This window comes from Castor canadensis, chromosome 2 (assembly GCF_047511655.1).
Source record: "Castor canadensis chromosome 2, mCasCan1.hap1v2, whole genome shotgun sequence".
In the NCBI taxonomy this organism is placed as follows: Eukaryota; Metazoa; Chordata; class Mammalia; order Rodentia; family Castoridae; genus Castor; species Castor canadensis.
In genome coordinates, this window is record NC_133387.1 from 41,070,066 (window position 1) to 41,097,089 (window position 27,024).

At 35.7% G+C, this 27,024-nt stretch overlaps 1 protein-coding gene across 1 annotated transcript in view; it reads left to right on the top strand.

The window, feature by feature from the left end:
- Positions 1-836: 836 nt before the first annotated feature.
- Thsd7a (thrombospondin type 1 domain containing 7A) overlaps positions 837-27,024 on the top strand; it is a 398,347-nt gene continuing 372,159 nt past the window's right edge. Inside the window, exon 1 of the mRNA XM_074064652.1 lies at positions 837-1,127. Within this exon, the coding sequence (XP_073920753.1) occupies positions 980-1,127 (148 nt within the window). The 5' untranslated portion in view covers positions 837-979. The remainder of the gene's footprint in view (positions 1,128-27,024) is intronic.

Below are 27,024 nucleotides of genomic sequence, written 5' to 3' on the forward strand. Positions count from 1 at the left end.
TTTTCAACAGAGCAAAGTAGATAAAGGCATGAAACTTACTCACTTCATACCTGAAATACAATTTGATGGTTAGTTTTTGTAAGTTTTTATTCATATAATTAGATAGCATTGTACATGCTTCTAAATGGGAATTCAAATGTGCTTTTATTTGTCAGAGCTCAACAATACACACATCTTCACTGAGAATGGAGTACTTAAGTTAAAAATAGCATGTTAAGAAAGTGTTCAGGTGCATCTTGACAGCAAGTAGTAGTCTCTTGCCTTATGTTTTCTACATTTGAACAGAAATACTGCTCCCCACATAAAGTAATTCAGAAGCCACGACTCAAAAATAAATTACCAACACTGAAGCTTTGTGTAAATATGCACTAAGAATAACATGCCACTAGCTCTAGCATTTGACTCCTTGGGTGAGGATGAATTTCAATGCCAGTTATTCGTCATTCTGAAGCCTGCTGGGTGATGATTCTTTTTATTGGTGTCTCCTTGCACACATATTTCATCGCACCATGTGCTCAGGAGTTCTTCAGGCAGGTATGCGGGGTCTGGATGCTGCCTGGCTCGCTTGCGCCCCGTGTCGCCCCGGCGCTCCAACCTCTCCCTGCCTCCAGCCCCCTCTCGCTCCTCTCGGCTCACGCCCCCTCCTCCCTCTCCAGCTGGCGGCTGGGGCTGCGCTGCCTGCAGACCTCGCGGACCTGCTCAGTCAGCTGGGGCCCCCTGCGGACGGCTAGGACCTGCCACTCTGAGCGCCATGGCAGCGGCAGCAGCATCCCCGGCAGCGGTGGCAGCGTCCACGGCCACCGCGGACGCTATTGTTCCCCTGTGTTAGACGCTCTTTCTCTCCTTTTCATCGGGAAGCGAACAATAGCAGGAAAAAGAGCTGTGTTTTCTGGACTCCTGGAGAAGACGTTCCCAGAAGGAAGGAAGATACCCTGCCGATCGTGCTGCGGATCCGGACCCTGGAGCGGCTGTGGGCGGCATGGGGCTGCCAGCGAGGCGCGGGGCGTCCGGGAGCCGGGGCGCCCTGCAGCTGCTGCCGCTGCTCCTGCGGCTGCTGTGCCCGGGCGCCTGCGGGGCTGCGGCGCAGGGCGAGGCACAGGCGCCCACCCTCTATCTCTGGAAGACCGGTGAGTGGCACCAGGACTTGTCCCTTCCTCCCACTTTCATCCCTGGGGCAGGATCCTAGAGGGACCCCTATGCTTCTAAATACCCGATTATGCTGGGACCCTAAGGTTAAAAAAAAGTATGATCCCTGAGAGCAAACTGGGTCATGTCCGAAGCTCTCAGAGGAAAAAACATAACAAGTAAGAGGCAACAGTGAGTCATTTGAATGATATTTTTCTCGCAGCTCTGTAGTTAATGAGGGCGAAACTGCACTTTCATGAGGAAGTGCAGTATTTTTAAGCTCTGGATTCTCATTCGTCTAGGAGTTTCTAAAATATAACCCCTGCAAAGAACAAGCAATTTAGCCCCAATTTTCCGTCTTAGGCAAGCAGTTATGCGAAATACCGTGCTATGTGTGGATATAGAGTTGACATTGTTAAATATAGCTCGTTGCGAAATGTGGGACACTCGGACACAAGCCAAGTGAGGGAAGTTATAAGGTAAAGGCTCCAAGGAGCCTGCCAGGAAGATTGTGTACAGCTCATTTTTTAAGTGGTTGTTGAAGTGTACAGTTGTTAGGATGTTTGCTTTTTAAACTTTTCCTTCCTTGAGAATTCTTTTTCTCTGTGTTTTCCATCAACCAAAAAAAAAAAAAAAAAAGCAGCAACTAACTGCCCTGGGTACCTCCCTGCGAAGTGTTTGGAAGTCCTCCTGAGAAGGGACAGGCAGGGAAACAATACCAAAAGAGGACTGCCACCCCTCTCCTGCAAGCTAGCTTTCCTGTCCACTGAGGGACACTGAGAGTTCTTCTGCCAACCTGAGACTTCTCACGCTCCTAGGAAGAAAGTGGGAAAAATTCTCCCCATTGCTTAGAGCTGGGGATGATTTAAGAGTTCTTTGGCAATGTATGAACATTAAGACGTAGAAAGAGAAAGTCTGTATTCATTATGAACTGCAAACAAGTTACACAGAGTAGGTCTCTGTACTGGCTTCAGACTATCTCTGCAGCCCTGCTGAAGAGACAGATCGATTTACACTACAATTGCACTGACATCCTGAATTTAAAAAGACTACAGCTACTCAGCGGGAAGATTAAAAAGAAATTTACTTAAAGCCAAAGCATAGAATTTCTCTTGGAATAGTGCATGAAATGTGCACACACACAGGGTGTGTGTGTGGGGGGGACAGAGAGAGAAAAATTTGAAAAAGCAAAATCATTTTGCTAACACTTTAAGAATCATTGATTGATGAATGTAGAGGAAATCAAATCAATTTATTTCAATTTAAAACAACGAGCTGAAGGTGTTCTCCAGTTTAGCTAAAACCATGATCTTACTTTTCAAAAGTTCATTATCAATAACAAACACTCATCAAACTACAGTTTACTAGCACTTGGTATTTGGAGGCTTGGTAAGAATTCTCAGGTAAGTGTTGGACAAAAATGTACTTGCATGTCTAGTTGAAATCCTTACTATCAATATAACAAGAGTCAGGCAGTAATTCAGATGGAAGAGACCTGAGACAACATTCACTGGGTAGTATCTGAGGTGCCAATATAGGTCAACATAAATGTCATGGTGGAAACACAAGCCAATAAATAGCTTAAAATAGTGGAAAACTCTCAAGAGCAAGGAGATGGAGACCTTGATTCCAGTGCCAGTTCCAGCTCTCACTAGCTGTAAGAAAATTGGCAGTTCACTTAACTTTCTTTTGGCAACAATTTTTTTTTATTATTGTTGTGTTGTATTGAGGTACACTGGGGTATTTCCAAAAGTTCTTACAATGTATCAAATATATCATATTGGAATTCATCCCCTCTGCTGCTTTCATTCATTCCCTCTCCCCCAATTCCCAGAACACTCTCAACAAGTATCATTTTTGCTTTTACTTGCATGTGTATACATTATTTGCATCTCAAGCCTCTGGCAGAACCTATTCCACCCTCTTGTTCTCCAAGTTTGTGGAAGAAAAAACAGAAAAGATAATAAGAAAAACATGGCTTTTTTGCTAGTTTGAGATAAAGATAGCTCTACAGGGAGATTCCTTGTTTCCATCCATATATGTATTACAACCCACATTGGTTCATCTCTACCAGTCCTCTTCACTCCTCCCTAGTCCCCTTCCCATGGTGGCCTCAGCCGGTTTAAGATTTCTATATTCATTCCTGTACAGTGAGCATATCAACCACATTCAGGGTTTTGGTTTCCTTTACACTATTCCTCCAGTGTGCAATCTCCCCTTAGTCTGACCCATGTCCAATAGTATTGCTGCATTTGTTTTAGGGTTATATTACACATATGAGAGAGAACATGTGGCTTTTGACCTTCTGAGCCTAGTTAACTTTACTAAAGATGATATTCTACAGTTCCATCCATTTACCTGCAAATGACAAAATTTCATTCTTCTTTGTGGCTGAATAAAATTACATTGTGTATTTATACACATTTTCTTAATCTGTTTATCAGTAGTGGGGCATCTTGGCTGTTTCCATAATTTAGCTATCATAAATAGTGCTGCAATAAACATGGGTGTGCATGTACCTTTGTAATAACTTGAGTCACATTCCTTTGGGTATATCCCTAGGAGTGGTACTGCTGGATCATCTGGCAGATCTACTTTTAGTTTTTTAAGAAGCCTCCATATTGTTTTCCAAACTGGTTATACTCACTTACATTCCTACCAGCAGTGTGTGAGGGTTCCTTTTTCCCCACATTCTTGTCAACATTTGCTGTTGGTGGTGTTCTTGATGGTAGCTATTCTAACAGGAGTGAGGTGGAATCTTAGTGTGGTTTTGATTTGCATTTCCTTTATGGCCAGGAATGGTGAACATTTTGTCATATGATTTTAGCCATTTGGACTTTCTTCCTCTGAAAAAGTTAAGTTTAGTTCAGTTGCCCATTTCTTTATTGGGTCATTGAGGTTTTTTTTTTTGTTTTTTGAGTTTAGTTTTTTAAGCTCCCTGTATATTCTGGTTGTTAGTCCTTTGTCTGATACATCCCATTCTGTGGATGGTTGCTTCAATTTAAAGACCATTTCTTTGTTGTGCAGAAACTTTTTAATTTCACATAGTTTCATTTGTCAATCCTTTCACTTAGTTGCTGAGTCACTTGAGTTCTACTGAGGAAGTCCTTGCCTAGCCTATTGCTTCCAGTGTTTCCCTCCTCTTTCCTGTAGTAGCTTCAAGGGTTGAAGTCTGATATTAAGGTCCTTAATCCACTTTGAGTTGATACTAGTGCAGGGAGACAGGCATGGAACTAGTTTCACTTTTCTGCAGGCAGATAACCACTTTTCCCAGAAACATTTGTTGAGCGGCTGTCTTTTCTCCATTGTATGTTCTTAGCACCTTTGTCAAAAATAAGGTGAGCATAGCTGCATAGATTCATATATGGGTCCTCTATTCTGTTCCACTGGTCTTCATGTCTGTTTCTGCTGTTATGGCTCTGAGGTATGGTTTGAAGTCAGGTATTGCGATACCTCCAGCATTGCTCTTTTTGCTCAGAATTGCCTTGGCTATTTGTGGTCTCTAGTGTTTCCAAATGAACTTTAGGGTAGAGTTTTCAATCTGTGATGACTGTTATTGGATTTTGATGGGAACTGCTTTGAACATGTAGATAGCTTTTGGAAGTACAGCCATTTTTACTGTGTTGATTCTGCCAATCCATGAGCATAGAAAATCATTCTACCTTCTGTAGTTTTCATCAATCTCTTTCTTCAATGGTTTGCAGCTCTCCTTGTAGAGGTCATTTACATCCTTTATTAAGTTTACTACTAGGTATTTGATTTTTTTTGAGACTATTATAAATGTAATTGTTTTCCTATATTCTTTCTAACTCTGCTCATTGTTGGTGTATAGCAAGGCTACTGATTTTTGTAAGTTGATTTTGTATCCTGCTACATTGCTGAAGCTGTTTATGGTATCTAAGTGTTTTGGGGTAGAGTTTTTAAGTTCTTTAAGGTAAAAGATCATGTCAGCTGTGAATAGGGATTGGAAATGTGATACCTTTTTTGTGTTGTGAAAAATCAAATGAGTGAGCTATGAGAAAGTAACTTGTAATCATTAAAGTTTTGTACAAATAAAGCTGGTACCATGAGGAGGAAGATGCTGACATTTTCATGGCAATCCTAAATTTGGTGTGAAGAGAAAAAGGTGAATTAAACTAGTGAGCAAAATGATGACCTCTTTGTTTTTTCCCCTAGAGGAAAGGAGACCTTACTACATCTAAAAGGAGTTGAAAGTAGTTCTCAAAGGAGAACTACCTTAGAAAGGAATGCTTTGTCATGAAAATATAGAAAAGGCAGAATAATAAGTGTTTATCACTTGATAAAAATAAAGAGGCAGGTAAATCTAACTTGAATGAAAACAAGAAAAGAAAGAGACAGGAAGAGAACTGGGTGAGACAGTTCAGGATGTCTGTTCTAGTAAGGTAAGCTTGGTCTTGGTAGAGAATTGTATAAGGAATTGCAGTAATGATGAGATCATTGAATTGGAAGTTGCACTGGATGAAGAACTGGGGAAGGAACTTGAACTATCACTAAATACAATAAGACTTTGTTAACATAATTTAATGACTCTTTCTTGGTAATATTCAGTGATTAGAATTCAACTATGATATATTGTAAGAACTTTTATAAATGCCACAATGTGCCCCCACCCAACAGAACAATAAAAAATACAATATCTAAGGATCTTTTCAGCCCTGAAGGGTTTCATATGTGTGAATACATTTGCAAAACAAACTTTATGAATAAACACATATATACATATTGTCTATATACATATGATTTATATATAGATAGTACATAAATTTGTAATACATGCTATGCAATCTATTATTATATAAAAGTTTTAAGTCAACTCAGAGCAATGAGGTATTTAGGACCTACAGTTAGCAGTCACTGTGGTAGAGGCTGAATGAAAGACTGTAATCTTTGCCTTTGAGAAACTTAAAATTCAACAGTCAGTATTTTAAATACACAGTTACTACATGGCATACCATACTCATGAACAGAGCACTATGACAGCAAAGTATTATACAGCTAATAAAGCTGGTGAGGAAAGTCTCAAAGGTAAGTTAGTATTTGAACTTGATCTGGAAAGATGAGTTGGATCTTTTATTGAGGGAGGAGTAGAATGCAGAAGGTAGAGAGAAAATAAAAATGAAAAGGCATGACAGCATTCCTGGATCTTGAAAGTACCAATGATGTTCGACAGCTCAAGTTCAGGGTGCTTGGTGGGAAAAATATTTAATGCCAGTGAAGTAAATTGGGACCAGACATAACTATGGCAAAGATGTTGAAGCTTAACCTATTCACAAGTGAAAGCCATTGGAAGCTTTGAGCAAATTGGCATATTGTTTGCTTGGAATGGAAGGAGAGAATCTAGAGGATTGGTGTCATGTAAGGTGAGTGACCAAGAGACAAAGGAGAATAGCACTAGTAATATGGGAGTTAAACTGGAGAGTGTATGGAGAAGGGCTTGGCATCACATTGAGGAAGTACTAGCTCAGATTTCTGGTGTGGGAGATATAGTGCCTTTCAAGGAAAGTAGGAATTAATGTCATCAGGATCTCTAGCATGCCAATCATATCCAGTAATTGAATAGAGAGTGGGAAAGAAGGAAGGGCAGCTTCCTTAAGATTGGCAAGAACCATTTCAATTTCACTCCAACATATTGAACTTAAGGTACCAATAATGGATTCAGATGAATAGTGAATGGGTTGTTGGCAGAGTTGTGCTGAATGTGTGAGTTTGGGACTCAATAAATTTATGTTATTTCAAGTTGTGGGAGTGGAAGGAAATAAAATATTGAAAAGTAGAACCAGGACATTTCACTGAGGATCATTAGATTTTAGGCATCCCATGGGAAACTATTAAAACAGCCTGATAAAGTATGGTTACAATAAGCACTAAATGAAAAGCATATTTTATTTATTAAGGGGATGATGGCAAAAATGTATACAAATGAAGAAATGATGAGAAAAGCTATTATGAAATATTTCAGAAAACATAAAGCAAGATGAGGGATTGGTAAAATAACAGTGTTTGGGAAAGCACATTATAGGTATAGAGATAAACATCTAGACTTGATTGATTGATAAACAAGATTATAGAAACAATATGATATTAAAGTGAATTACCAAGTGGTATTTAAGTCTCTCTAGTACACTTTTATTGTTATTTGATAATAGAGAAGATTCCAGAATTTTAAATTTTTTTGAAAATTACTTAGTAAAATGCAAAAGTCAAAAATGTACTGTCATTTGAAATGTAACTTGTCTTTGTGTGAATAATTAGAAATATATTTCATATACACAGACTAACTCTTAAGTTATTAGATGATGATTAATTATGGTGACTACTATGTGGTAGTTTTATGCTTTTTGTTATTCTACCATATTAGATTGTTTTCATAGAAATCATAATTAATTATATTAACCTGGAAATTTTAAATTAAGAGTGCCAATGAAATGAGCAATTGACAGCATAAGTCATACAGAAAATATTTAATATATCAAACGTTTATCAACCTCTATAATGGAGATTTATTTTCAAAATGTCTTAATAAATAAATTACATATATTTTTATAGTTATGAAATTACATTAAAATTTAAGAACTATGTACACACTAACCATTATTCATAATTCAGAGGAGGGACCACTTATGAGCTTTATGTCAAAAAATTTACCTCTCACATTGCAAACATTTGAATGAGGGCTCAAGTGGTACAATGTTCACCTAGTAAGCAGCAGGACCTGAGTTCAAAACCCAGTACCAAAACAAAACAAAACAAACCCCAAACTTTTGAACTAGATTCATGTATTGCAAGAAAATACTATTATTGGCAGTCATAGTGTCCTTTACACAGTCAATTTCATTAAAATAACAATTTTTAAGTTAAAATAAAAACAAGTGTTATCATTTTTCTTTTATTTTTGTATATTTGTACTAATAGTCCTTATGGAAAAATATCTATCTCAGTTCTGTTAATCATTAAGTAGCAGAGGAGGGAAGGCTGTCAGTTCAGGTAGTCATATCATGAAGATGATATCTAACACAAGGGGTTGAACTTTCCGTCTGCTTACAGTGTGCTTCAGTTTGCTCATTAAATGCCAAAGAAGACAGAAGAGTGGACAGAGTATGGTCACCGTTGTCAATTGATCCTGGGCAGCATGGATAAAGAATATTTTATCCATGTTTCCTACAAATTGACTTTATCTCTCTGAAACTTTTTCTTCCACTTCCTTTATAGATACATGTATTCTGCAGGAGTTTTCTGAGGATTAAGTATGGTAACAGATGTAATACACTAGTAAAGTGCCTGATACACATCAGAAATTCAGCAAATGATAGCTTTCATTATTGGTGTTTTTCAACAGAATATAAATAAAACAATAGCAACTTAGTTTTGCAACCTGAATCATGTTCAGTGATATGTATTAGCTCTCTCTAATATATGTCTTTTTCTAGTAAATACACAAGAAATTGCAACTTGATACAGCTAATTAGAGTACTAGATACTGCAACAAATTATAAGGAATGTAGCATTGTAAAATAGAAAGCACAGGATTTCAAGATTAGACAAACCCTTGTTAAAATCTACCTGACTAATCGAGTTACTTAAATTCTATGACTTATTTTTCACATGAAAAAGATGATAGAAGTTTTGAAGTAAGAAGTACTAGTGAGCTTTTAATAGGTGTTAAATACAAAGTATCTACCACAGAGCTGTGACATAGTAGACACTCAAAACATTAGTTCTCTTACCTTTTCTTCGCCTAAAATGCCAAACTTTCAGAAATTACACTGGTCCAACACATGTGCTTATCTACTTCAACTAAGGGACACAATGAAAAACAAAAGTCCAGAATAAGAAGTTGTTTTAATTATAGGCCCTCCCCACTTTTTAATTGACACTTATATGTAGATATAGAATTTACTAAACATCACAAAAGTATTTTGAACAACAAATAGAAGGTTAATTTTGTAAACAGCTTCTTATACTTCATTTTGTATTACTTCTCAGAGCTCAGAGGATTTCTCAAGAACTTGAAATTTCATTCTTGAAATTAACATTGCCACCTATCATATCAGAAGTAAATGCTTTTACAGTAGAAGTGCTTGTGCTTTATGCATTGCTTTCACTTCTTAGAGGATCATTTAAATAAAAAATTAAAACACTACAGTTTATGTCTTGTCTTTTTTCTTTTCTTTAGCATAGTTAGTGCTGAGAATTTATTAAGCTATTGACTATTTGCATCAAAAAGTCAACTCCTTAGGTGGTTTGTGAAGCTTTAATGTTTGAATAGAATGTTGGAACTCCTACTCTTCCTTATGCAAATTGTAAATAGCTACTTGATATGCAAAATGATAGAAATTTCAATGAAGACTGAGATTGAGAGTGCTATAGGACTGATCATGGTGGTGAAAGCCTGTAATCACAGCATCTGTGATGCTGAGGCAAGAAGATTGCAGGTTTGAGGCCAGCCTGGGTATTAACAAGCTCATGTCTCAAAATTTAAAAAGGACTTGGGGGTATTGGGGTATAGTTCAGCAGTAGAGTGATTACTTAGCATGTACAAGGTCCTAGGTTCAAAACTCAGCACCACACAAAAACACATAAACACAATGAATAAACAAAAAAGGGCTGGGGATGTAACTCAAGGATAGAGTGTTTAACCCGCATGTATAAGGCTTCCAGTTCAACCCCCAGAACTGCAGTGAATAAATGAATAAATAAATAAAGTGCTATGGAGTTGCACATAACCCAGATTTTCTTCACTCATTATTGCTACATACATAACTGTCCTGATGGTATTGGAATCTCATGCTGACATTCTGAGTAGGTAATTGGTGAAGTGTGGTTGTGGTGGCTCCTTTAGGAAGTAACACAGCAGTTGGGTGTGGTGGCATGCACACAGGAGACTGAGACTGGATGGTGAGTTTCAAGTCAGTCTTGGCTGCGTAGTAAGACTCTGTCTAAATGTACAAAAAGGCTCCTCAACTCTGAGGTGAGCCAGAATGATGATACTGAACAGTGGAGTCCCTCAGTCTAGTGACTATATAGAATAGATCCCTGAAAATTACTATAAGGACATATACAGTAAAAGCTTGTCGTAGGAGAATAAGCATTTGAGAAAAATATCTTTTCTATCCTCTAAGTGTGTAACTTAGAGGTGTCAATGAGTCATAAGGTATAAGTCTTTTAAAATATTCATCAGAACTTTACACTGACTTTAGAATGCATTAAAATGATGAATGATGAAAAAGAAGCCTGTTGGGAAGGGTGGGGAAATATGTCAGTACTGCAGCATAGCTAAAGTGTCTTATCTACTGCTTCTAATACAAAACTAGAACTTACAAAAAGGATAATGTTGCATCTCTCAGAAATGTTGAAATAGCTCATATTTTGCATAGTTTAGTTTATGAAATCATAATCTTTGCCAGTATAATATTCATTGGTTCCATATTATTCTGTCAGTGTTAAATTATGGATTGTGCAAAAAATGAAACAAGGGCAAATGAGGAAAACCACAAACTAATTCCTTTATTTGGACCATAATTTTAAAATGACACGTATGGTACAGGATCATTGAGAGGAAATTCTAAGTCACAGGAGATGCATGATGCTAAATTTAGGGAGAAAATGAAACATTGTATGTGAGAAAAACAAAGCAAGAAAAGAAAGAAGAAAACAGGCATTTAAATGATTTGCATTTAAAAATCTATTTTAATAGACTTAATTGGAGCAGTATTAGGAGTGTAGAAATAGAGAGGCTTAAGTCATTCAAAGTACACTGTATGCATCCATGAAATAATCGTGATGAAAACCCCTTGCACTATTAATGTATGGTAATAAAAATAGTAAACAAAAAAGAAAAGAAAATTAAGCAGAAAATACTGTTTATTTAAATCCCTCATTCTCTTCCAATTTTCCCTGATTAAAATCTTAGACCACTGTGGTATATTTGTTACAGTTGATGAGACATTAATTATTGATACATTATTGTTAATTAAAATCTGTGATTTACATTAGAGTTCATTCTTAGTGTTGCACATTCTATGGGTTACGACAAATATAAAAAGACTAATTCATCCACCATTGTGGGTAGTTTCACTATCCTAAAACTTCTCTATGCTCCAACTATTCATTCCACAATTTTCCCCTTGAATATCCAGCTACCACTTACTTGTTTGTTTTTTTTTCAATGTTCTGTAGTTGGAATCATACAACATGTAGACTTCTGAGATTGGCTTCTTCCACTTGGTAATGCACATTTAGTTTTTCTCCATATATTTTCATGGTTTAATAGCTAATTTTTTAGTGCTGAGTATATACTACAGTTGCTCACCCATTCTCCTATAGAAGGATGCCTTTGTTGTTACCAAATGCTGGCAATTATGAATGTGAAGTTTTGTGTGGATGTACATTTTCAAATATTTGAGTAGGTACCAAATAGCATGTTGCTGAATCATGTGGTAAGAGGATGTTTATTTTTGTGAGAAATTATCAAACTGTTTTCCAAAGTGGCTGTACTGTTTTGCATTCTCATAAGCAATATATGACCGTTTCTGCTGCTACTCATCCATTGAAAGGCACACTTGCTGAATTTCTAAACACTCTGGTCTGGTGAATAAATTGTGCATTCACTTTCCTTTGCACTTGAATAGAGGAGGCCATGGGCTGGGGAAGGAGAAAGGTGTGATATCCTCCTGAACTTGTCGGAACTGTGGGATTCCATTGTGCTGAAGCCCTGGAAAGCTAATCTAGGAACTGAGTTGTCAAGACAACTTGCTACTTATAGGTTTCCATCCATATGATGAACAATGACTTTGAAATGGGTATTTTGTGTTCCTAGAGGTAAAAATATGGAGCATTATGCTAGTAGTTAACTTAGAACTGTAGAGTGAGCTTGATGGAAAACTAAGATGTCAAGCATAGACTTTGGTTGTGTAGCTGGAATAATTGATTTTTTGCATGGTATTTGAAGTGTGCCACACAATCTGGGTAAAGAAGTATTTCTTGAATTATAATTAGCAATAGTAATAACGGGATCTTCTGACTATTGAATATGAATGTGCTTGCAGATATGTTGTGTGACATGCCTGTTAAAGAGTGGCATCACAACAGAAATAGTACTTTTTTGGGTCACGTTATTTAAAGATTATTTTTATTTTCTGTACTAACATGAGAGGATGCAATTGTAAATGTCACAGAAGTCCTCAGCTCCAAAGAGATTAGTTGTTAACAATTAAGTCCATAGCTTGGAATGAAAGAAGCGCTGGTCACTAAGCTCCTAAATGATAAACACATGTATGCATTTGCATACATATATATGATAAATAAAATTAGACATTGGAGAATGGACTTTTGAGCCAATACATGAGTCTTGACCTATTTTTTTAAAGAACATAGCCTCTAATCTCTGTATCTTGTTTCTCAGCCTCACTTTAGGTATATATTAGTACCTATCTCTTAAGATCATTTTAAAAATAACTTGAGATAAACCTATAGGGGACTTAGATGGTACCTGGCACAAGTCAGTACATAGTAACTATTATCTCTTGCTTGTGTGTGATCCTGGTATGAACTGCTAATGCCTCCTCACTGAGATAGAGCCCATACCTGCATGCTTTCCTTCACTTTGATTATTCCTGCCTGGGTCAGTGCACATGTCTTAAGCCTCTCCTCATCTGAATTGCTCTGATTTCTACCTGCTATACCAACCAACAATAAAAACACTGTCACCAAGGTTGTTCAAAGTATAGTTTGTAAAATAGGGACATTCTGCATTAGTGTTTTATTTTTACTTGTGATAGTATATATCTTTGCCATGCTAGAAATGCTGGAGGTGTGACTCTTTAAGTGGAATTATACATTCAAAATTTGTTAGTGTAGAAACACCTGAGAATATTCTTGGCAAGACTTTCCTACTCTGTAATGCTGTGATTAAAAAGTGAAGTAACTCTTTCATCTCCTGAAGTGCAATTTAGATAAAAAGTAGAATATATATATATACATACATATGTATATGTACATATATACCTCACATATATAAATATCCTACTTACATACTTCAATACACATAGTTCAAAATCTTCCATAACTAAAATATTATTTCTGCATTTAGAGGAGAAATAGGCATTCAAATATTTCATGCCCATTAGAATGAAATTATATATACATTCCTTAAAATCTATAAAGCATTCATAAATGTAATTACAACTATAATCTACATGCCACTGCAAGCATATACGCATACCTGAATACATACTTGTATGCATAAAAACAGACTTGAATACACTAATAATGATTTATTGCTAAATTACCACACAGGACTTTATATTTTATCTGTGATTATGGAACTTATACCTCCTAAAATGTATTTTATGTGTGTACTACACATAAAATAGTGTAGTGCCTTTAAAATTTTTGTGCAATTATAATTTTAACTAAAATATGAATTATACAAAAATTTATGACAATATTTTATTTTATTAACTTTTGTGCCAATCTTTATCTTCAAGGACCAGTTCTTATTATATAATTCTTTACTTTACTTTCCACTAACTTAGAACTTTTATTTTAAGATCCTTTTATGTCTAACCATCTTCCTGTGTTTGCCACTCTGGTGTCTGAACAATGTTTACAAATTGCAGTGCCTGCACATATTTCTATGAAATTATTTTCTTCTGATAATATCTGTCTGTGAGCATATCCATGGACATGGACACCATTATATCACATAGCACACTCAGCATTGATTATGACATCATTAAGCCACTACTAGTGACAGACCCAAGTGGAATAGTATGGATTAACTATTTGTACAGAATAACTATTTGCATTCTAGAGGAGACAGTTAATTTAAAGTCAACACACTGCACAACCTCAGAAGACTCCTTTCATAGTCAGAACCAGGTGACATATGCTTCCTCAATTTGTGTCAGTGAGGCTCAGTTAAGTAGCAGGTGTTTAGTGTCTGTTATGACAAGTTCTGTGCTATGTATGGGGAACGAACATGAGCAGCACATTAACCTGTCCTCCTGGAGTTTCCTATCAAGTGTCCATAGGCAATTCTAGGCTAGTGAATTTATTTTAGAAATAGAAGCTGAGAAAGCTGTAGAATAGAGGAAGGGTAATTCTCTTGCAAAATGAGGTGAGGAAAACTTTCATAAAACACAAATTTAAAACATACAGAGTTTACAAAATATATAAAAGCTATAAAGAGAATCACAGGCAGAGGAGGAACATTTGTGAAGAAATTAAATGACGTGCATCCACAGACAGCAAAAAGTTCCATGGCATAAAAAGCAGGAATTAAAGCCAGGCATGGTTGTACAGGCCTATTATCCCTGCATGTGGGAGACTGAAGCAATAGGACTGTGAGTTCAAGGACAACCTGGGCTACATAGTGAAACCATCTTTAAAAAAAAAAAGGCTGGATGTAGTGGTGCATGCCTGCAATCCCAGCTATTACACAAGAGGTAAAGATTGGAAGGATCATGTTTCAAGGCCAGCTGGAGCAAAAAGTTAGTGAAACACCCCTTCAACAAAGAAACTGGACATGTTGGTTTGTGTCTGTAATCCCGGCTATATGGAAGCATGGGTAGGAGGATTGCAGTCCAGACTGGTCCTGGACAAAATGAACTAGACTCTTTCTGAAAAATAACTAAAAGCGAAAAAGGCCTGGGGTCCTGACTCAAGTGCTAAAGCACCTGCCTAGCAACTGGGAGGCCCTGAGTTCAAACCCTAATACTGCAAAGATAAAAATAAAAAATGAATGAGTTGGGGTGGTGGGGAGGAGTGATGGGTATGTGTTCAATGTGTTAAGAAGAGAGCAAATTGATTACACAGAGTCTTTCATAATACTAGGAAGCTTGGCCTTTGCCATCATTTGATTTATGGAAACTAGGAGCCCACATATATTTGTGTGAATAAAATATTGCCAACAATGAAAGAACGTATTTGTAAATATTAAGACAAGTGTTGACTTCTGAGTTTCATATGCTCGTCTCTACCAACTATTATAATTCTCCTTGCAAACTTTGCAGGAGAAATACTATGTTAAATAATGCTATTTAGCATACTTTATGTCAAAAGTATAGTATCCATTTAGGTTTATTAGTAAAGAGAATTTAACACTTTATTTTTTCCACTAATTTTGACTAGATTTATGATAAGATGAACAAACATTGAATCTGCATACTGTATCTGTAGTGGATTCTGTGACAGAAAAAAATAAACAAGGGAAGTGGATCAGGCATGGTCTAAAGGGTGGATGTGCTCAGTTCTTCTCTGTGTGGGCTTGGTTGATTCCTGAAGCAGCAGCATTCCTTTAACCTGTTGCAGGTCTGTCCTTTGCCTTCAGTTACAGTTGAGGGTCCAATTATTAAAAATAACTCATAAGGGACAACACTGCTGGCCAAATACAACATCTAATGCCCCGAAATTGGATGATATGCCACTAGTTTAACACCCTTATCATTGATAAATCATACTGGATCTTTAAAGCGTGGTGTGAAAATGCATTTAAAAGACACTTTTATTTAGTTTTGGAGAATGAGTCCATGAGAGTCTGGATAGCCATGTTTGTGCCATCAATACTTTTTTTCATGTCCTGCTTTCTGAGTTTCCATTGGTTCCCCTGGTCCTGTGGCGTGAGAGGAGATAGGATGTAGCCCTCTAGGACCCCTGACCTGGTGCAGACAATCACAGAAGTGCAGCAAAGGTGAGAGTTCAACTGCTCTGTGAGACAATGGCTTCTGACAATTCACATGGAAGAGTCATCAAAATGGATTTGGATTTATGGAATCAAATAATACATCAGGAAAACTTTGCTACTAAGATGCATTTCTCTCCTTGTCTCTTGCTGCAAGATTTAATGTAACTTCTTCATCTTCCTTGGCTTATCTTCTTAAAGGCCCTTTAAGAAGAGAGTAAATATTCCAGACAAAGTGGTCTTTCAACCTTGGTAGACCAAGCACTGAAGAACCCTGAGCTTCCTGTTTTCCTGAATCGTGAGGGAATTTTTCAGAGCTTTCTAGATCATTCTTCTTGAAGTAATTTTCTACCATAATAACATCACCTAGAATACAGATTTTTGTACTTTATGAAAAATGAGAAAATTAGAGGGAAATGTGGCTCTTGCATCATGTTATATTACATAGGTGAATTTCCTTTCCTTTCTATATGTTGAATATGTAGAATTGCTACAACAAAGCCCTTCTTTAGTATATTCAGACTTCTGCATCCATCACCACAATCAATTCTAAAATATTTTCATTACTCTCCCAAGAAATCCTGGATCCCTTAGCACTAGCCCATGGCTTAGGCAAATACAAATCCACTTTCTGTCTCTGTAGACTTGCTTATCCTGGACATTTCATGTGGATGGAATTACATCACATATGGTTATTTGTGACTGGCTTCTTTTTACTAAGCATGGTGTTGTCAAAGTTCTTTGTTGTAACATACATCAACACATCATTTCTTTTTGTTGCTCAAAATAAATGTATCATATTTTGTTTATTCACTAGTTGATGGACATTTTGGTTATTTCCACTTTTGGCTATCATGAATAATGCCAGTATGAACATTCATAAAAAATTTTGAGGTGAATGCATGTTTTCATTCCTCTTGAATGTTACTGAGGAGTAGAATTGCTAGATCTTACAATGACTCTATGTTTAATCATTTGAGAAACTCAGACTGACTGGGGCATATTTCTTTGTACTCAGCATAGCACAATATACACATGTGTTTTCTATGCTATAGTTGACACTTGAGAAAAATGTAACTAGAACGTAAGCAGTTAAAATACATGAAAGTGTTTTTAGGGACCTAGTTCATTAGAACAAAAGCACACTTTGAAGAAAAATCTGCTAAAAAATTATGTGCATACTTAGTAGGAAGACTCAAAGAAGTTGCTTTAGGATTTTTAATTCATCTTCTAGTGATGGCTTCAATAAAAGAAAGAAAAAGATTGAATGGGAGCGTTGTGATGACCTCAGGAACAGAGGACGGCTTAATCAGGTGTATTCCAGGTGTACCAGAAGTCTAAGCGATAGTAATGAAAACTTGAAATCTTAAGTCATTTGAGAAGATGCTCAAATACAATACATCCTTGCACTCTCATAGTACTCCATATTTCTTCAATAATTAGACTTTTGTGCTCTTTTACCAAATTCTCACAATTTCTCCACTGATACAGAGCAAGAAGTAATACCACTGTCCTTTTATGAAATAGTAAACTTGAATAGCAGAGTTGAAGTGAGATTTACCTAAACCACATTCTTACTACAAGACTAGTAGCCAGGACATATATCTTGGTATCTGATATGATACATACAAAATGAAAATTTTCTACAGAGCACTTTAAAATATACTTCCGGTATTTTAATTGAAGAAGTCAACATCAAAGTAAAATGTTATTCAGTTATGTGAAGAGTAAGTCTCAAAGATGTAAATTAGTAATATATGGTACAAACAGGACTGAAGGAGTGGCTCAAGCATTAGCATACCTGTCTAGCAAGGGAATCCCTAAGTTCAAACCCCAGTGCCACAAAAAACCCATATATGTTATAAATAATATATGATAAAAGAAATGAATTTAATACTTTTAGACAAGCATAGGGAACTATAAATGATTACAGATTTGTATTTTCATAAATATTTGATCTATTTGGTATATTGACTGAGAACTTAATTTTTTGTGATTTTATCACTTATGCTTCTTCAATTATGTGATACAATTATGTAAAATAACAAATTTTACCTAAACAATCTATTGCTCTGTTATCAAATGCATGCACGTCCTCACATTGTGCCGTGATGTAATGAATCTTACTATTGAGGAGGGTAAAATGCTGCTTTAAGTTATAACTCAGTATTGAGTTTCAGCATGTTGACATCCCTCTTTTATTTCTTTAAAAAAAAGATTGTATAACTTTTAGCTGTAGACTTTCTTAGCACCAAACATCCTAAATTCTCCTTTACCTGTTTCCTCAAATACCCCACAGAGAATGTGCTCACCTCCTCCCACACAATAATTTCTTTCCCTTCTCTTATGTAGTCTCAAGTTTCCTTCACACTTTCTTTAAAGTGCTCTCATTACTGTCAACTCTTCCTTTCCCTTTCCACCTCCCTAGTCTACTTTTAATTTCAGACAATCTTTTCTAAGTGTGTAAACTGTTGTAATTTCTTGAATATGAATTTATCAACAGCAAAAGTGCTGACTTTTGCATTCTATATGTGCATTCCAGCTGTACTTTTCCTTTTCTTTTCTTCCCAGAGAGAGACCAAATGAAAACTTGCCAGCATCATTATATTTGTCTACAGGCAGCTAAGCTGATATATTCAGTGTGGACTGCTGTATGGGATACAGCTGTGAAATGAGCTAAAATTTATTATTGCAGGTAAAAGAACTGGTGTAAATTTATTCAAATGAAGTCCTTTGCAAGCATTACCGAAAATGGGCTTTGGAAACATTCACATTCTGTCTCTTGTACTTTAAAAATGACGTTTCTGAAGATACTATATATCTTAAGGCATGTGATGAAAGAGATGAAAATTAGGGCTGTCAGTATTCAGGGATTTACTTGGTAGGTGTCTCTTACCACCATCATAATGGAATTTTTAATTTGAATTCAGAAGTATGCTTGGCTCATTCCAAGCATTGGATCAATGTCGAATATCTCTTCATGAGGTGGGGAACCTAGTGACTCCTAAATTCATCATAAGTGCATAAAGCATTTTACTCCTTAAGTATAGATGCAACAGTTTTACTTAGAGGAAAACTTGGAGTATTCTTTCCATTTTACAGTCTTTACATAACTATTTTACAGTGCATGTCTGTTTTGGGGGGGTGTTTGATAATTCTGTTGGTTTATGTGCACAGGAAATTTCATTTCTTAATCAAAGTTTGCTTAATGGACAGAAGAGACATTACACACAGATCACCAAATTTTAATATATTATAAACCAATATAATGCACTTAACACTGACAACATATGCCACATAATTCAATTGGTAGTTTATTTTGATGTTCTCAGAAGTTTGAGGCACACCAGTGTTTTCATTAATGGAAAAAAATTTATTTCTGTAATAGAATGGTGAGGAAGTTCTGAGAAAAATTTCCAGTTGTTAGAATGCAGAATTAAGCCATATTTGAGGAGTCTTTTAGTCTTTCTAATTGAATTACGTACTTTTGAAGCATTTTTAAAGGCATCAATATTTTTGTGAATGATTCTCTGCATTCAGAATTTAGAGACTCACACCATGCTATTCATATTCACTCCTTTGAGTTGAAATTAAACCGGTTCTTAGGGTTGTGATTTTCTTACTTGTACATGTGTATGATATTTATTTTATTATTTGTTGCATCAGATGACTGCATCTAGAATGGAAAAGTAAATTTGAAATGAAGGCAAAGTGCTATTTCATCTTTCAAGCACTGCTATTCTTCTTTCCACCTCCACTTTAATCTGCTACCAACATGTTACTGATATCAGCATTACAGACTGTGCCCTCTGAGCCCCTTATTTACTGCACATGCACTTGACTGAATTCTGGGCTAGATAACTATCTAGCGATGGGGAAATACAGACACTTGATTGGGTCCCTCCATCATTGATGAGCTCATATCTTTGAAAGAGATGCAGAGACATGACAGTCATAAATCAAGATAATTGGGACTATCAAGGAGGCATGTTTGAAGTGCTTTAAGGACATTGAAGGGGAGTGATCAATTACTTTGGGCTGGTGACCAAGAAAATCCTGACAGAGACATTTACATTTGTGCTGGACTTAAAAGAATGAGCAAAAATCAGAGAGATGAGAGATGAAGAGATATTGTAGGATAAAGAGACAAAAACGTAACTATCCAAATGGCTTTTCCATCTGAACAGCTTTTTTTAAAGTGGCTGAGCGATAAACAGCTTTCTCCTTACCCGTATCCCTGAACACCTCCCTATGGGTGTTCTGTACACCATCGTATTTCTCCATCTTACCTCTTTTCCTCCATCTGAAACGTGCTGGCTTTATGCTAAGAGCTACAGTTTCTGTCTGGTTTCTACTTCCTTGCTGATCTCTGATGATGTTTACATGGAGGCTTGGGTTCCAGATCCTGACTTCGTTTCTGACCATGACTTTTCCATGTTCCTCAGTCCTGTGCTATTTAACCAAATGGCAGTTCTTTCAACTTCTCGGTCTAGCCCAGCATAAGCCTGGAAAATTCGGATACTAAAATTCAATATTAGAGATAACTTTCAGCTATATTTATCTTGAAGCCTGTATCACATCCATTTTATTATGTTTCAGTACATATGAAACCTATTTAGGAGCTTTGGTAGGAAAACAGCACATGTATGTAAGAAATATGTTGTTAAGTGTCTGAATTAAACCTCAGAATTAAGCAAATGAGTAAGTTCTGGAATTGCTTCAAATACTTCATTTTGATTGAGAAATGCCTTAGGACTGATTTACTAGATGCTATAATCTTTTTTTGTTATATACTGTTTAAATTCTTAATTCTTATTTCTTCCCTCTTCACAAAAATATAATTTGATGCATTTGTAACTGTGACCATAAGCTGTGAAAATTTTTCTACAATAAGTGTGCTATGCTTTCAAAAACAAATACTCAGGTAATCACACAGAAAGGAAAGGATGGTTTTAATAAAATGTAATATCTTCTTTAAAGTGGCTGGGAGATAGTCAATAGTCAGTTATTACTAAGAGGGTGGGAATCTAAAAATTTCTCTCATGGCAGGATTTAGCTCAAACACCTCCCTGACTTGTGGCAGCATTGACAAAAATATTTAATTTCATCTTCTTTGCACCTTTGTGTATTCAGTATGGGCCTCCACCAAGATAGCAGTCATGGTTTGGGGGGATGCATTTTTCTTTTTTTGCATTTTATTGTTTATATGTCTCTTACCCTTACTATTAAAGTGAGAACTCTTTGAGGCAGTGATGACTGGCTCAGTCATCTTTGTTACTCAGCATCTATTGCATGTTAGGTGTCCATGGTTGATGAATAAATAAATTACTGAAGCTTCATTTAGATTTCAGAGGTTTTAGGTTATTTATTTTTTTATTACAAAAAAGAAGCTGTGAATTAAATTCTTGTAGGTCTATCATTTTTGCACATCTCTCAACTTTTTGTTATGTACTTCTAGATGTAGTTATTCATTTAAAGTGATGAACATTTTAGAAGATGATTTCAAAGATTGTTAAATTGTGACAGTTTATATAAAGATGCTTATTTCACATGTGCAAAACTGGCAAAAAAAATTTAAAACCTTTTCTCATACGTCAAATATCAAGGCTCTTTTTTTTTTTTTTTTTTTGTCTTTTTAGACTTCCCCAGAGCAGATAGAAACCCTAGTGTAATCAGAACAGCACCAGAGGGAAAGGAGGCTTCTGGAGAGCTGTGTGGGGCCAAGGGGCCCTCTGAGTACTTGGGTCAGGGGAATATGGGGGGAGGGTTGCATAAAATATGTATAGGAGAGAGTACTAATATTGCTCTGAGAGTGTTTTGATTTTTTCCTATCATTCATTTTTGGTATTACTTAGTTTTGAATTACTGGTGTTAGTTGAGACTTGGGAAAATAAAGTTAAAATGGAGATTTCACAGGAGACTTTTTTAAAAGCAAAAAAACCCACACAGAGTTCTGAATCTAGTTGTAGCAAAATAGTCAGTGATTTAAAACTCAGGTTGGAGGAACTTCCACAGAATATATAAGATCAAGCATTAGGTGTTATAAATCTTTTCCTGAAAAATAAAAATCATACTGTATTGATTTCAGCCATAAATTAGTGGTACTATAATTCAAGTCACACCCAAAATGGTTTATTCAAATAAGTGTGGGTTTGGATGGGGTTAAAAACTGCATTGTTTACTGCTATTCTAACTTAGTTTACAGTTCTATAAATCTTCAAATGAAAAAGTTGATACAATCGATAATTTGCTCCATCCTTTTACTTTCCTTGATTTTTTCATACTTTCCATACCATTTATACTATAAAAAGCAGGGTTTTACTCAATTAATAACATAATAAATAATGGTGCCTTTTGATACCTCAAATAAATAGTGTGTTAAAGATTACCTTTCTCTCTCAAACACTTGTTTCAGGTTGCTGTCTTGAAAAGTAGCTAATCACTGGTTTTAAATATTGATGCAAATTTCCACCTTCATCATTTTCAAACCCCACTCACTCACTTTTTCCTAGCAATAGGTTTGCATCACGTGACCACCGTGACATCAACAGATGTGGTTGCACTTGAGTACCAAGTGCAGTGAAGTAGGGCTGAGGAACTGATTCTGCACATCTTCCTTAGAAAAAATGCTGAAGATAGGCCCAGGGAACATGGTAACATTGCTTTTGCAAAATGCTTCAGAGTAAAAGGGCAAAATTAGTGTGATCAGTATAAAATATTAAAGAAATCTAAATTGAGAGAGAGAGAGAGAGTGTTGTTGGTTGGGGAGAGCAGAAGTCTGAGACACAAATCATACAGCTAATCGGAGGAGCACTTGGAGAATGGCACCTGAATACTCCTAGCTTCACACTAGGACTGCTCCTCCAGCTCATGGCTGGCTCACCACCCAGCCTCCTGAACCTTTCTGCCAACTTACCTTAAGATCCAAAATAATGCTGTTTATCTGAAATCACCAGCAATAAGCTGATTATACAAGAAGTGTTGGTGGATCATCAATCTGTTTAATGAAGGGCCAGTTTTCATACATGGAGCCCTTCTTGCTTTTTTATTTCTTAATAAAAATTAGATACCAATAGCCATTTTTAAACTCTGTGGACTAAACGTGAGGTTTTATTTAAAAGTTCTATATGTCACTTTTACCATTTCTTTGGGAAGAGGAATTATACAGTCCATGCTCTAAGAGCTCTGTGCTTTGCAAATTGAGTGTTTTAGTTCCTGGGGGCTTTTAAACAAAATGTTAAATATGTGTTTACCATACCTCTTGAAATGAGTTTAGGAAATTATTTCTATTTAGATTCTTTTATTCTTACCAAAAATAAAGAAAATGTATATGTGGAATTTAATTGCATAAATCAAGGCATGAACACAATTAAAAATAAATGTTTTAATTAAAAATGTGAAGTGGGACCCTGTAGGTGATCGACATAGTGCTAGTTAGCACCATGAGGAAGACCACATGAATTATGCAGCTGATTGTAGGGCATTAGAGAAATTCTGATTTCTTAAAGAAACTAAATGTGTACTAGCTGCCAGAAAGAAAACCTGAAATTGTGTTTTTGGTCAAAAAAAGGTGACAGGTAGAAGTGCTTTTAATTTTTGAAGGCCAAAATAAAAATAATCAATCACTGAATCTTTGTCATTTTGCCCTTGCAAACATATGAAATTATCTAGTAAGGCAAACATAAATTAAATCACATTATGCTTTTCCAAAATAATTTATTAGTCATAGTCAAAATAAATGAAATAGTGTGAATTATGCATTTCATAGTCAAGCCATATTTAAAAATTAATGATGCATAAATATGCTGAATGTAAGCAGATTATAATAAACTATTCCTGAAAAGAAATATTGAATATTTCAATATTTTTAAATGTTTCAAATTGTACATAATTGTACATTTTTGTTAAAGTTCAAATCACTTATTCTATTACATTATAAGTTGATAGCTTACTTATTAAATAAAATTATTAACAAATCTTTTCATTTTTGCACAATATAAGGAAATTATGTTTTATAAAGAAGCTTTAGGGAGGTGTTAAGGAATTTCTTAATTAGAATATTACTCACAATGCAGAGAGCATTAACAATTTGTGGAAATTTTTGTTCATGTGTATTTTTATCTGAAAATATTGCATTAATAAGACACAATTATAGCCAGAAGTAAATACCAAGAATATCTCTTATGCACTTGGGTAAACAAAAGTAATATCACATTATGATACTCCTGTAGGTACTCGTGACCCATAACTAAGAAGAATGTTTAAATTAGTATTTTGACAACTGGGATAAGTCAGTGGAATACAAAACAGATACAGTCCCTACTTCCTTCAAGTACTTTGCATAATGAGAACAAAGATAAACATAATTGAGGGACACATGAATGGAGAAGACTTCAGCAATAATTAAGAGGATGTTTGGATGTCCATGGGCCAACAGTTGGTAGGCTTGAGGACATGAGACATGCAGGTTGGTTGTATATATATGATGACATACTCAGACATAGTGACAGGAGATAGGTCCCAGTTTAATTGTTGCCTTCCATGAAAAACTAATGCAAGATTTCAGCTCTTTACTCAACATCCAGAACTGGGTTGAAATTGAGGGTTTGAGGATGTTGAAGAAGTAAAAATATTCAAAACCAGGATTAAGGTTGAGTCTTTATGGAGTTATAACTTAGCTGTCATTATGGATGAGTATTTGTGCTCAAAGCAAGATATTGACACTGAAGAAGACATAGTCTACATCACTGTTCCTTTCTCCTTCTCTTCTCTGTCCTAGATTTATGGACCTGGCTCTTTCCTGATTTCTATTAATTCTGGAGAGGCTTTTAATGTAATTTGTACCTTGAAACACATTTATAACCAAATGGAGAATAATAAGAGTATTGCTTTAGGAAAATATTTTCCAAATTTGGAGTTGTATGTGCTAATCTTCAATATGGAGAGGTATTATTTAAGATTTTAACTAACTCTGTAATGTAGACTACATTAAAATAAAATGCATGATATTTTGAGGTACAATAGAAATTGTGAATATAATGGATGGAGTCCCATTTCAGACACTTTCCAAACTGTTACCTGGGACAGATTTCTTAAGCACATATGCCTTGATTTGTACTCTACTTCACAATGTTGTACACTTCATAGATTTTTTAGCACTGCTTGGATAATGTATTTGTGAGGCTTACTGTGGTCCATGAAAAACAGTAGGTCTCAGAAAACAAAGAAAAAGTTATGAAGCAGGATAGACACTTGGTATCTGAGAAAACAATTTAAGGAAACCTTCTGGTTGCAGAGTCCAGTCCATGCATGGTCCTATGCTCCTGGGCAGAACATCATGGTGTTGGGAGTATGAGGCAGAGGAGCTTCTTTACTTCATGGTGGTCAGGAAGCAGAGAGTGAGGAAGGAAGGGGTCAAGAACTAGATAATCCTAAGGACCTAGTAACATCCAGCCATGTCTCATCGTCTCAAGTTTATGGAAACTTCCCAATAGTGCCACCAGTTTGGGACCTGGTTTTCAACACATGAACCTGTGGGGAACATTTTATATTAAACCATAACAATATCCATGACCTCTAAAACTTTCCTTTTTTCTGGGGGTGGGGTGGGGTATGTAAGACCAATTAACATGAGATCTGTTCTCTTAACTATATTGAAATACATATTACCATATTTTTAACTAAGTACTACGATACACAGTTGACCTCTAAACATACTCATCTTGTATAGCAGAGGCTTTCCATACATTGAGAAGTCATTCAGCATTTTCCTCTCCCTTCACCACTGGCAGTCACTATTTTACTCACTGCTTCTTACATATGTATGTAAGTGGAATCATGTAGCAATTGTCCTTATTTTCATTAGCAGAATTCCCTCTAGGTTCATCTATGTTGTTGCACATGACAAAATTTCCTTCTTTATTAATACTGAATAATATACTCCATTATATGTTTATGTCACAACCCAAATGTCCATTTTCTGAACTGCTGGAGGACAGTAGCTTCTCTGGTGTCTTGCAGTCCTTCCTTCTAGGAGAGTCACACATTCCTCACTTCTGTCTGAAAGGATCTGCACTTATTACCTGTGATCTAGACAATAGTGAAGCCAGCACTGTGCACATTTTTAACACAATTAACCACCTTCACATTGTTTTCATATTTCCAAGTTTGGCATGAGAGCTTCATTCTATGTTATTTTAAAACATGTACACTATTAAATCACAATCTATAATTCTGCTGCTAATTAACTATAATCTTGAGCATCAATAATTATAACCAGTGAACTGAATTTTTCTCTGTAATCACATCCACCTTTGAAAATTCTCTGTCTCTAATGTTTCCTAATTCTTTCTCTATCACATCAATGGGATCAAGTCCTGGGGTATGATAATTATTAAGTACATTAATAATATGTATAGGAGCTTTCAGTATGAGAGAGAAAATTTGAAAGGATGCTTGTTTCTTTTACTTCAAGCAATATAGTTGAATGTTTTAGGACAACCAGGGGAATCTTATCTGAAGCATAAGTGCATTTATACTATGAATGTGTATGAAGATTGATGAAGCCTCAGACTAATCTTAATTTCTAATTGAATACATTGTTAGTTCTTGTTATGCAAAAGGTAACAGCTTCATTAACTCAGAATTAACTGATGCAGTTATGAAGTGATATAATTTGGAACATGCTGTAATATAAATTCAATGTCAACAAAAACAATGTATCACACCAAGTCATTGCAAATAAGAAGGATATTAGTGCTGGAATTGTCTCTGTTGTAATCATTTTATGACTTTTATCATAAAAGTTGTTTAGATTCTGGTATTTAAAGTAAAATATATATACAAAATAGAAAATAGGTGGGAATGATATTATTTAAATTATTTCCTATTTTATTTTATTTTTTGCAGTGCTAGGGATCAAACCCAAGGCCTGGTACATGAGAGGCAAGCGCTCTACCACTGAGCTACATCCCCAGTCCTTAAATTATTTGTTAAAATGCTTAATACTCTACCTTCATAGGATACTATTTTACAGAAACTATGTATGTCACTGTTAATATACATGTATTTTGGTTTTTTTTTTTTGATTTGTCAAAGTGAATGAAATAATTTCAGTAGGAACATCTGATATATCAGTTTTGAGCTAATTTTATCAGTTAATAATGTAAAATGAGCTTATATTTGTCAGTTTTCTACTT